This window comes from Channa argus, chromosome 5, assembly GCF_033026475.1.
Source record: "Channa argus isolate prfri chromosome 5, Channa argus male v1.0, whole genome shotgun sequence".
In the NCBI taxonomy this organism is placed as follows: Eukaryota; Metazoa; Chordata; class Actinopteri; order Anabantiformes; family Channidae; genus Channa; species Channa argus.
The window spans coordinates 23,868,819-23,881,458 of record NC_090201.1 but is presented as its reverse complement, the minus strand read 5'-3'; the positions used below and the strand labels follow the sequence as shown (position 1 = coordinate 23,881,458).

Here is a 12,640-nt window from a genome sequence, read left to right as displayed (position 1 = left end):
AAGCCTGATTGAATTAGGTGGCGAGGAGGACTGTGTACCTAATTGAATTGCGGAGACGCTGTGTTGCAAACAGTGCAATCTAGTGTTCCCTATGGAAGCACTGAGACCGAGAGGGGGGAGGCAGGCAGGCTGGCTGGTTCCCAGTCTCAGGAAAAGACAACTGGTGGCTGCTCTCCTCGGGTTGATCTGTGGGCTTTATGCTGTCATTTCACAAGGTTACGCTCTACTTAGATATGACCAGTTGAAAGGCTGATGGTCTGTAACTGTGGTTGCAGGATGGTGGAGGTAGTGAGAAAGCTACTGCAAAAGTCAACAGGTTGTCTTGATTGAATTTTCCCTCCTGGAAACGGCGGTCTGTGTTATAAAAGAAACATCTGTTTACGATAGCCTCTGAACTAGCCCGGCAGTGATTCATATAAATAGTTTTTTTACAGGCAGCACCAAAGCAAGTACAGGCCCAAATGTGTATGTTGCTCACTGTAGCGGTCTCTTTGGTCACAGTGGAATACAGGGAAATACCCAGCATCCACACACACACACACACACACACACACACACACACACACACACACACACACACACACACACACACACACACACACACACAGAGGCTCTCTGATATTGTCCATTTTCACTGCTTTCAGCACTTTTTCCTGCTGTGCTCACAAAACCTAGCACCTCTGATTTTTTTTTTTTTTTTTTTTTTTTTTTTTTTTTTGGTTTGTACCCCTCCAGCCTTTTCTCTTTCAAACCCGGAACACCACACACATACCCACACCTTGGCTGTCTTTGTCTCTCTCATCTCTTCTTTAATGGTGTGTTCATTAAATAAAGCAGGTTTGGGGGGTGGGTGGGTTGGAGCCTCAAAAGGGGGAACGGGGGAAATGGAGAGGAGGGGGCCCAAGGGGTGTGCTGTTGTTGCTGTGATGCCCTAGACTGCTGGACAAAGAGTCTTTCTATTGGCTGATGGAGATGAGAGATGGTGGGAGAAAAAAACTGGAGGGGTGGTGGTGTTTTTTTTTTTTTTCCCTCAATAGGTGTGACCTTAGGCTGGATTACGTGGTATGAGCCATCTGATTGTCTAGTTGTGACTGAACAGCATACACCGCATCCCAGGTGGCCTTGATCGAATTGTCAGATGACCAGACTTTGTTTAGTCTCTGTGTGTGTGTGTGTGTGTGTGTGTGTGTGTGTGTGTGTGTGTGTGTGTGTGTGTGAGTGAGAGAGACTGCTGACAGCAGAGCCAGATTCACAGGGATTGTTTCCAGTATGGCCGGTCACGTCAGCATCGCCACTGAAACAACTCTCCGTGCCTTTCTCTGGCTTTCCCTCTGCCTGTGCCTTTCACCTCTTTTTTTTTTTTTGTGTATTCCTCTTCTCTCATGTTTCACACACACAACTTTGTAGGATTCAAAAGGTTTTAGCTGGAGGTCTCGTCTTCAATCTGCTATAAATCTCTTAGGCTGTAATATTCAGGAAACCTTTGAAACAACCAGCAAATTACCTGCTGTAAAAACTGACTAGCAGCCTGGCACAGAGACTTATCTCTCAGAACTCAAGCAGTCCTATTTTTATTTAGTGAGCCTTACAGAAACCCATAATTATAGCTTTTATGTCACTATATGTTATTAAAAGTCATAAACATATAGACAGACACAGGCAGCTGGGGGTTTGGCGTGTGTGTGTGTGCGTGTGTGTCGAGGGAAGTATTTTTCAGGTTGAGTTTTAAGACTTGATGCTAGGTAAAAGTAATGTAATATTTGGTCTTTAAACTCTCAAAACAACATTGAAAACAAACTAGCTCATTCCTTTGGGAGAAGTTTTCACTTTGTTTTAGGTAAGAAATGCCTGCTGTGTCTCTGGAACTCATTTGAGGTGGTCTGGACCTTTTGACACAGTTAGCACTAAATTGAGTCTGACGTGTTTATAAATTCCCTTAAAGCTTTTCTGTGCGGCTTTTGTTCTTGACTTATTGCCACGTTTCATTGTTTGTCCCAACATCCAGAATCCGCGTTCACAGTCTCTTCAGATCAGATAGCACAAGATGGCATGTTTGCTTGATGCTATTAATAATATTTACAGCTCTGTGTGTGTGTGTGTGTTCATTTCAAGTATAAGAAGCAGAAACAAAAGCGGGACTGTTGTCAATGAATATTCTTACTGTAATTAACTCTTCTTGCCAGAAGGATATCTGAAGTTAGAGGCAACATTCAAAAACCAGCCTTTAGCTCTTGTGTTGAGCATGACTGCCAGAATGGTGATCAAACAGCTCAACGGAAGCAATCTGGGCAGGCAGGGAGGTAGGGAAATAAAGCTCTGATCTGTTTTTTAATCACTGCTCTCCAGGTCTCTGCTCTCCTACATCTGACACCAGTCAACTTGGCAATTCTTAAAATCTGTCATCCAGGTATAAAGTGGAAATTCCCCAAATAATGTCCGTGGCAGAGCAGAAAGGCAAGACAAACCGTATTGTGTCCTCTTGAACTGTACAGGATGGTTTTTACAAATACTTTTTTTTTTTCTTAGTGGAAAAAACACTTTGTAACACAGGGTAATGCAGTCATTAGGTATCCAAATTATAAGGAACATCTGTAATCAGTAGCTTTGTGGGACACTTTAAAAATCAAAGCCGATTAGTGAGAAGTTTGTAAAAAAAAACAGTACAGTGGTCTTATTCCACAGCCTTCAAAAGTGAATGACCTATTGTGTTATCGAACATGAATGTTGTGTACAGCAAGTGGGAGGTCTTGGTGAGGTTTGGAAACCATGTACACACATAATGGGGCTTAACATTTTTTAAGTTTTGACAAATTGAATGTACAAACATTTTTTCCCTTTTTCATTCCAAGTGGAACAGACCTACAGCAGCCAAAAGAATTGTCCGCGGCTGTTTGGTGCTTGGTGTGAAAATGTGCATTTCCTGCAACTGCGTAATCCAGCAACAACCACAGAATATTTAAATACAGCCACTATGGCATCATGCGGCTTTATGAGTGCTTAATCAATTTTATTCATTCACTTTGCTCCCTATGAGGATTTTCAGCTTATTGTTCTGATTGTTATATACTGTTGCAACACAAGCATTCACTGTGGGCACAGTAACAAACTGAATTCCTTGGCTAAAAAACTTCTAAACACAGCCATTCCCCACCTCTCCCCTCTCCTCTCTTTGTTTCCAGTTGTACACGCCTCTCCTCCCCCCTTCACTACCTCTGTGCTGTCTCCTTTGGTGTTTCTCCTCAGCGCGCCGCAATCCCATAGACCTCGCTGTGCTGCTGAGGTCTGATCACAATTCTCCACATAGCTGTTGCCTGGGACTCATTCATAGAACCTTTTGACTGGCAGAGTGAATGTCCAGGCCTCATGTTTCACTTTGTACCGAAAGCTTATTCCGCCATCAATCATGGGAGAAGAAAAACATGTCAGCGGTAATACTTAGTGAGGAGATCTCTTAAGATTGCTTCAATATCATATTTGTAAAAAGAGAATAACACTGTATAAAACAAACATGCTGCTTTGTAACTTCAGGCACATGATGGAATCAACAAAATTTTAAATAGACATACATTCCCATGTCAAAGCGCGCACATAATCTCATCTTGTGTTGTTCTGATGGACTGGCATAATATGCTTTTATTGGAAACTGATCTTTTAAACAAACTCTGTAGATTTCTTTTTATAAATTATAAAACTAGTGAGTATCAGTAAAATCAACAAACGATGACATGTAAGTTATCCATTCTTTCCTTAGTCCAATTATAGCACCAAATGTTTATTTTTTTTAATACAACTCCCTGTACTGTTACATTACATCTTAAACATGTAATTCTATTGTTTTTCTAAGTGTTTCATAATTGAAGGATTATTCTACGGTGGACATATTTAAAAAGCTTTGGTTTTGAGTAATATAGTCGATGTTGCAACAAAAAAAAGAGCATTATTTTCTGGCCTATAGGGTCTGAATACACTGACGTGTCTGTTTAATATAAACACTGGGATCAGACCCGGGCTAATTTTGCCTTGTGAGTTGACCTCATTCGAATAGGGGGTTGCAGCTGCAAATGTTTCCATATTCCAGATGCTACAGTTGAGCCAAAGTTGCTGAAACAGCCTCAGAATGAAGTAAGGCCTGCATTTGTTTTATTACTTTACAATATTCAAAACTTCAGGAATGTTAATAAAAAAAAAAAAAAATCTACTCTTAAAAACATTTGAAATTATACAGAGAAGAACCGCAAATTCTTTTTTGTTCTGTTTCATCTGACTCAATAAATTTTTATGCTTTTCAAACTGTTGCTGAAGAAAACAACATCACTGACAGACTGGAGGGGTTTTAACTTCACATATGCAGTGCTTCACACACTTCTGCTTCTGCACAGTCCTATTTTCTCCTCTTATCAGTGAGCCAGGTGGTAGCTGGATTACCTGAAGCAAAACCGTAACTGATTCGGCCCAAGATAGAAAAAAGCTCTTGACATTGTTCAGGTGCAAATGCTGGAAAGGGGGCTGCTGTTATTATTATTTATTTCTTTTTTAGCAGTGAAGGTTTAGACGGAATGTGAATCAGGAGAGGATAAGGGGATTTCACAGGCAGCTGAGGTAGTGTCCTTATCACTGCAATGACTGACTCTTATGGAAGCACGCAAACAGATTCAACGCTTTTGTGGCCTGTGATTCTCCCACACGAGGCAGAAGCACAAATACAGAATTGAATGGCAGCTTCGTCGTGTGTTTTCATAATCATCTTTATCGTGAATGTTACTTTGCTCCCATGTTTCTAGAAAGAAGCTCTAAAAAAAAGGCTCTTAACAGAAAGCAGAGCACCTCAGATTTCTCAGGCAGCGAGAGCACGGTGAATAATTCAAAGCAAATTTTTAACATGTTGCTATATCTGCCAAGAGTTGTATCACATGCAGGGCTGCACTGGTGTGTATTTTTATACCGGGTGGTGCTGATATGTATGTTGTGCTTGTGGTCTGTGTGGATTTTTGGTTGCTTTGAATTCTGGTGACTTTGTGACTTTTCTTTTATCATGCAGTGTAAACAAATAAGTCAATCAGTTGAAGGACAATCCACTGAAATGAAAGAATTAAATACAGAATTTAACTTTTGGCCATTTCTTATACTCTCTCTTACAGTGGCAAAATGATTAATGACCGTTTGTAATTTATTATGTATTCATTAGTGTGTTTTGCATTTTTCACCTTTAAAAAACTAAGCAAGAATATAAAATGTGAACGAGTGGACATCAAAAAAATATATCTCACTTACTAACTGTACTTGTCTTAGTGTGCTTGCAATGATTTGCAGGATTTTTGGAATCATAAACCAGCTCCTGGTCAGGAAAACATGTCCCTCCTCCTCTTGACATACTCCTAGCTCATAAGTTGATCTATGCTCCATCTTAAAAAGAACCATCTTACATTCATTAGTGGTCTGCATCTGTCCTCTGACGGTTTTGTGAACCAGCTAAACTAATTCTCTAAGCATCTGAGAAACTAAACAAATGCAGCTTAACATTTAGTTATATTAATGGGCAGTATTTATGTTATCTGTAGTGATGGGCCCTTCCTCAGTGCAGGGACAGGCTCAGGACAAGTGCTATAGCTAAGTGGATCACTGTTTACACGGACACTGTGAATAAAATAAACAGACCTTTTTGTGGAGACCAGTGCCTGTAACAATAATGGCAATCAATGCCTATCTACTATATGCATTACCCTATTTTAATATTTCCCGACTTTTTATTAAAAAATATTGCGAAATATTGCAAAAAAGAATTACTGTTCTGACATGATATTACAAATATTTTTGATAGACATTCCTCTAGCTTTTTGAAAAACGTTCTCATGCTCTGTTTTTCAGCTTGTCCATCAGGATTTTTCAAGCCAACTCAAGGAGACGAGGCCTGTATGCAGTGTCCCATCAACAGCCGCACAACCAGCGAAGGAGCCATTAACTGCATCTGCCGCAACGGATACTATCGAACCGACTCAGATCCCCTTCAGATGCCGTGCACAAGTATGTATATAGTCCTAACAGTGTTGAACTTTAACAATGTACAAAGACATGAATACACAGTTGCAAAGTCTTTGATTTCAGATATGAACTCTTTGACAAGCATATCACACCCACAAGCAGAAGAGCCCCGGGATCAAAGGACAGTGGTAGTCTGTGTAACTCGGAACAGAGAAACCCTGTCAGAGCTGTCCCTCACACAAATGCAGTGCTGACATGCCCATAGTGTGGCTGGCCACAGATCTGGTCCAACACGCAAGTCTCGGCTGCCCCTCCTTAACATCATACAGCCCATACTCCAAGCCAGACCAGAGGTTACTGGGCCAGAGCACGTAGCTTTGTAAAGGGGCAGGCACGGAGAATGAGCCTAGGCAAGACGCTCTCTTGTCATTCCAATGAAGCTGTTTGAATTTGAATTTGAATTTGATGCTGACATTGAGGTTGAGAGAGAAAGGGAGAGACAGAGGGATAGACCAAAGCCAAAGTGAGTGAGGGAGGGGCAAAGTGTTAGGGAACGACTCATAGATGGAAATAAAGAAGAAGAGGGAATGTGCATGTGAGAAAGACATAGAATCAGTCCATAGAGTGTGGTCTAACTAAAACAAAGCGAGTGTGAGTGAGGAAAAAAAGCCCCTTTCAACATTATGGTAGTGTTTTTTCCTCACTCTCTCTCTGCCTGTTGAAAGGCTGAGAGGGGGGAAAAGATTTGATGGTCTCCAACAAAGGAGATTTGCATAAGCCTGGCTCTGGGAGTCGAGCAGCTGTTGTGAATGAGAAAGCAGCAGCGTCACGTCACCCGTATTAAGCGCAGCGGGGCCCGGCCTGATTAAAGCAAGGGAATGGGCCCGTTAGAGCGGCCCGCCAGCTAATGGGGGCCATATTAGTCCTCCTCCCCATGAAGGAGATGCCAAGGAGGAGTTATGTTTCCATGTATGAGAGATACCAAGAAGGGCACTCCAGTGGGCTTCCTTCCAGGGCCGGAGATCTGTTAATTGCTGCCAATTAAACAGAGGTTAAATAAGAAGTGATCGATTCAGATTTAGGATATTGTGGGCAAAGTGGAATTGTTTATGTCATTAATCCTGGAGGCTACATCTTCCATAATTAGCTGCACACGGCTGTAAAAGATAAACAATTCTCACTGTTTGTTTGTTTGGCCTGTCACTCAACATGCAGCACCATGTGGAAAGTTTCCACCTCATAATGCCTAGCTGCTAAGAACGTTTCAATAGGACGAACAGTGGGTAACTCTATACAAAGCTCCATGAGAAAATAGTTGACAAGTGGACACAAGCATGGAAAATGGGCATCCCAGAGGAAGAGCCACTAGCAGTTTGAAACAGTCAGCTCAGATCTCCAATTAGCTGTAGTTTATGAATTTTCTGTCTCGTCTGTAGAGGTTATTTAATGAATCAGTACCCTGAATACACTCTATAGCCAAAAATCCTAAAAGTCCTAAAACCTGAAACTGCATTAGCGTTTTTCCACTTCCGGTTCCCTTATCCTAAATTCTAAAAGTTTTTTAATGCATTTTGGCTGAATGCCTGAAATAATAATGTCAGTTTCAAAATCCTAGAAGCGCTGTTCCTTTGTAAAGATTATCTTGCTGAACAAAAGTATCATAAGCCTATATTTATCAAAGAGCTAATTTTTCAGTGAAAAAAATCCCATTGGCTTTTTGTTAAGTAAACTAGAAAAATGAAAATTTCCTGGTTGGTCTACAAAGAAAACCCATCGCTCCATTAGAACAGCTCAGGCTCCTTACAATGTGTGTCATATGGTTTATGATTTACATTTCACTCAACTTCTTGTTCTGTACACATTGTACAGCATGTAAAAGTTATCTATTAGGCTTTTTCTTACAAAATGTTAACATTTACGTTTAGTAATTTGGCAAATGCTTTTATCCAAAGCAATTTACAAGTGAGGGCTGCACACAAGAGCAACTTTAGATTCAGTGTCTTGGTTGTTTGGAACGATATGTTGAAGGTCTTTACATTAACAATAGGCCACACGACTGGCTACAGGTTCACTGAAAGTCTGTACGTCCTCTCAGCTCAGTGGTGCATTTTAGCATCTTCTGCTCATTGTTGTGGTCTTACAGCTTAAACCCCCCGCTTTACTGTTCACTCTCAGCACTGTCATCGACCTCATTTCCCAGGAGCCGCACAGAGCGAAAGAGCTTTGATAAAACCCCTGTGTCCTTTCTGCCAAGCACCAAAACAGCTGAAAGACAAGTAAGCTAAAGAGCTGTATCCCTCAGGAGTTAGTAGAGACCAAACACAAAACTAAAAGCAGAGTGAATATGAGACGTTCATGTGCCAGGTGGTCAGCAATGTGTTTACACACATACAAAAACTTGTAAGTGCAATTTTGTGCAACAATTTTTACTTGTTTTTAGTATTCCGAAGAAATCTGGTCATTATTTTAGTTAATGCCCATCTTTTAATTATAATAATGACCCCCGAGAACCACGTATGATGATTTCATTGTAATATCTAGTGAATTCGTTTCCACAGTTTTAATCACTTAAACTTCAACTCCAGACTGTCTCTTGTGTTTTCCAGCTGTCCCTTCAGCTCCGCAGAATGTTATCTCCAGTGTGAATGAGACCTCTGTGATGCTGGAGTGGATGCCTCCTCGAGATTCAGGAGGCCGCGAGGACGTGGTCTTCAACATCATCTGCAAGAGCTGTGGCGGGGGCCGTGGAGGGTGCACCCGTTGCGGGGACAACGTTCAGTTTTTGCCGCGTCAGCTGGGCCTGACAGAACCCCGTGTCTACATTAGCGACCTGTTGGCCCACACGCAGTACACGTTTGAGGTGCAGGCTGTCAACGGGGTGTCAGATCAGAGCCCCTACTCCCCACAGTACGCTTCAGTCAACATTACCACTAACCAGGCTGGTAAGTGGGGCCATCTGTCTTCTCCTACACATTATATTCCCCATGTGGTTCTTCTCTTCTCTCCATATTTTACCATATTCTGTGATACTTCTTTGTCACTCATGCCCTGTACAGTACCTCTTTACCACACTCATTTCTCTACAAGCACATAATGCACAGTGCACAGACTTCCACTGAGGTCGTTTCTTTCCTCTCCTGTATTGTGATATATGCAGATGAAGAGTGCTAAAATGGGAAAGAGAGTGCCGCTGATGATGTGGCAGACATGGTGTTATCCCCTACTGGTCTGAACAGTGTGACCTCATCACCATGTGTTTCAGACTGTAAAGTTGAACGCAGACTAGGGGACGTCTACCCTTTTCATCTGCTGTTCAGGGCTTACAGCTCTATACTCTTCCACCAACTCGGCTGCAGTGTTACATTAAAACTATTTAGAAACATAGTATATGCATATAGTAAGCTTAGCGTACTGTTTATGTGAGCAACCTTACTGTATAAACTCGAATGCTACTTTACTGATTAACAAGAGGCCCATACTCGAATACGTTCTGAGCCTTAATGTAAAACAGACTCCTTTGGTGACTGGGGTTAAGTTTTAATCATTCAGATCTTGTAGAAATGTACCTAAAAATCCCCTTTTAGTCTCTCCTCTTCTGCTGCTGGAGCTGTGTATGCATTCCACTATGTGATTGCGGTTGAAGTCAGCCGCATCTCCAATTATTTCATGGAGGCAGCAGCCTTGATTTGCTATTTAATTGTCTCTATGAAATGCATCATTTGTTGTGCCAAGCTTTGCTCCTGCAAGCACTGATGAGCAGGGGCGTACAGGCTGGGCATTATCTTTGTGCTGGCTTTGCATCCCATTGGCAACATACATAAGTGCCTGTCATCTCTCATCAGCCTTCCTCCAGCACTTCGGGCAGTCTTCTATAACTGAGCTACCTAAAGCCCTGTGTTACTGTGCTTTTATTACAACGGACATATTGAATTTTGCTTAACTACACTCTGACTCTCTCATTACTTTCCTCTGTAATTCCCAGATGTCCAGATGCCTACATGGAAGCATTTAAATAGGAAAGGTATACAAGTTGGGTGAAGACAATTAAAATGAGATTTCGTCACATAAATTCAGCCACTGTAGCAAACTTCAGTGTTTACAGAAATCTGGTAATCTGTGTAAAATGTTCATAAGGTACTGAGTTACAATGCTGAAACTCTCAAGTCACACTTAAAAAATGTAGGCCTGTAGTTAAAGGGCAACCCCTTTTATTGTCTGTTTTGATTTGAGTCACTGGTGTGGTGGGTTAATGAGGGCCTATGAGTGCAGTTAAGCATTGTAATGAGGCCCCTGCCCCATTCTTTCTCACTGGGCCACAATAAGTCTGCCACCCCAACCCTTGGCTTCTCCGCTTCCCCTGCCGAGGGTTCCCGGCGGAAATTGGGGGCTCTGCGCCCTCTCCACTCAAGTGCCCGTCACTTTGGATTAGGCAGTGAGAGCTCGAATCAGAAGGAGCTGTGAAAAGAACTCAACTCTTGCTTGCCCCTACTCCCACCTTCCCTCCTCACCCTGCAAAACCCGTCTCACTCCTGGGACACCGGATGGCAGTTAGCGGTGCCCCGCTACAGGGCCGGGGTCACAAGGACCAGGAGCCCATAATTGCATCTAGTTTGTGAGGCTTGGAGGTTACATAAACATCATGTCACCCCTAATTACCTCAGGCAGTTTTGTGCCTCCGACTCCTACAATGAGAATGAGAGCGTGAGATGAAGAAAAATAAAAACCACAATGTATAAAACCTTGTCTACATATATGGTGTTAATCAGTCCTTCAGTGACCATCCAGTGGCCTGAAGGCTGAAGCTTTTCATAAAAGCAACAGATAAACAAGCTAATTGAAAACGAGAGGTATGAAAGTGTGTCTCATTTCGTGTGCCGAGTCCTGCCTCAGCTACAACTTCTAGGTGTGAAAGGTGGGGGCAGGGGAGGAGAGTCTCACTCTCCATACCCAATCAAGCACCCACCACACTCTGTTACCCACAGGGCTTATCCTCCCACTCTGTAGGTGGTTGGCGACCGTTCCTCCGTGATAAAGGATGTGATTGCCCTGGAAAGTGTGGCGCTTGATTACACACTGTAATGCCACACAAAAGGAGATGAGGTGCTGAATAGCATTTGATCCCATTTTATAAGCATATGACTAATTTTCCAAAACTTGCATTGGTGAGGAATGCGCAAAAGCATTGAAATCCACCTCAGAGTCTGTTCCTAGTTATGAGTCACAAGTCAGGTATCTACTTTGAGTTTGCTTTGTCTATAAAATGCACTATGCGTGACGTTAAACTAGCAGAGGGAGTGAGACAGTGAGTTGCATATCTGATGCGTTCAGTTAGGGACTGAGGGCAAAAAATCATAAGGTGTCTGTGCGTCTCGGTGTTAAAATGATTTAACTGGGTCTGACATGTGAGAAAGTGGTGACAAGACCACTCTCACATGCAGTAGACATATGGGTAAAACATGGCTGGAGGGCTCCAACCTAAATCTAGCATAGCACAGATGCTCCACAAGCATATACCTGAAACTGTTGCAGTTTGAAAACCACTTGTCAGAACATATTCAGATGAGTGGTATTATAGTGATCCTTTAGGAAAAAGAATGATATTATTTGCAGTAACTAAAATAAAAATGTCAGTGGATGTCAAAGCTTTTTTTGATGTCTGATGTCAAAATTCTTTCTGCGTATCAAAACATCCCATGAAAAGATCAAAACCTGCAATGACATAATACGATTTGCCTTTGTACCTAAACCCTGACAAAGCTGGTAATTTTTACATAGGTATTGTAGTTTATTCCACATACACCATTGCTTTTCTGTAGTACTTGTCAGATCACAAAATGGAGATTATTTTGCCACTAAAAGCAGTCTGCTCCAAAAATGTCTCTTTGAGTAAAGTCTACAATCTACAGCATCTAAATGTTTTAAAAGCGTTTTAAGCCTTTAAATGAATCAAAATGTTCAGTTGAAAGTTGAAATTATTGGGTTTAGATGCAACAATCAGGGTAGGGATGTCATACCAATCCTACGTTTTGCTTATGTCGCTCTCTGTTGTCTAAAATTTGCATTTACATTTAGTTATTTGGCAGACAGTGGTATCCAAAGGAACTTAAAGCTCAAATTCAAAGCAAGCAAAAAAAATAAATAAATAACCAGGAAGACAAAATTTAAATCATAATTAAGAAATATTTAATAGATGTCAGATACAGTATCTGTCTGTCTATCTATTTCTATTTATTTAGAGACCACTAGACACCCTACACAGGAAAAGTGCAGCAGGTGAGATGCATTGTAGGACCTGGAGGAGCGTGTTCAGGTAGGGTGGCGCTGTTGGGTTTAACAATGTAGATTCAGAGCTTTCCACCTGAAAAGCAGGGGGCTACTGAGAGCCACTGCAGAGATGTGGGCAATACGTGTGTCCTATTTGGCTGATCAAGAAGATGTGCTGCTGCTAATAATTTGATAAACTTCAACCCTAAAGCAGTGAGAGAATCAAGATAAAACTCTCAAAAATACCATTTGCACAATCAAGATTAGCAGTTTATGATGTGGTTAAATGAAAGTTGCTGCACTCACAAGTGTGTATAGTTACAAAGATATTTAGCACTGTTGTGCATTGCTGTGTTGTGTCGATGGTGTGATCCAGTCAGGTGAACTATGCTTTTCA

At 41.7% G+C, this 12,640-nt stretch overlaps 1 protein-coding gene across 2 annotated transcripts in view; it reads left to right on the top strand.

Annotated features, from left to right (window-relative positions):
- The window catches only part of ephb2b (eph receptor B2b), a 126,494-nt gene that overhangs the window by 81,885 nt on the left and 31,969 nt on the right, over positions 1-12,640 (top strand). For both annotated transcript variants that reach the window (XM_067505111.1, XM_067505110.1), the window contains exons 4-5: positions 5,866-6,021; positions 8,586-8,921. In XM_067505111.1, the coding sequence (XP_067361212.1) occupies positions 5,866-6,021; positions 8,586-8,921 (492 nt within the window). The remainder of the gene's footprint in view (positions 1-5,865; positions 6,022-8,585; positions 8,922-12,640) is intronic.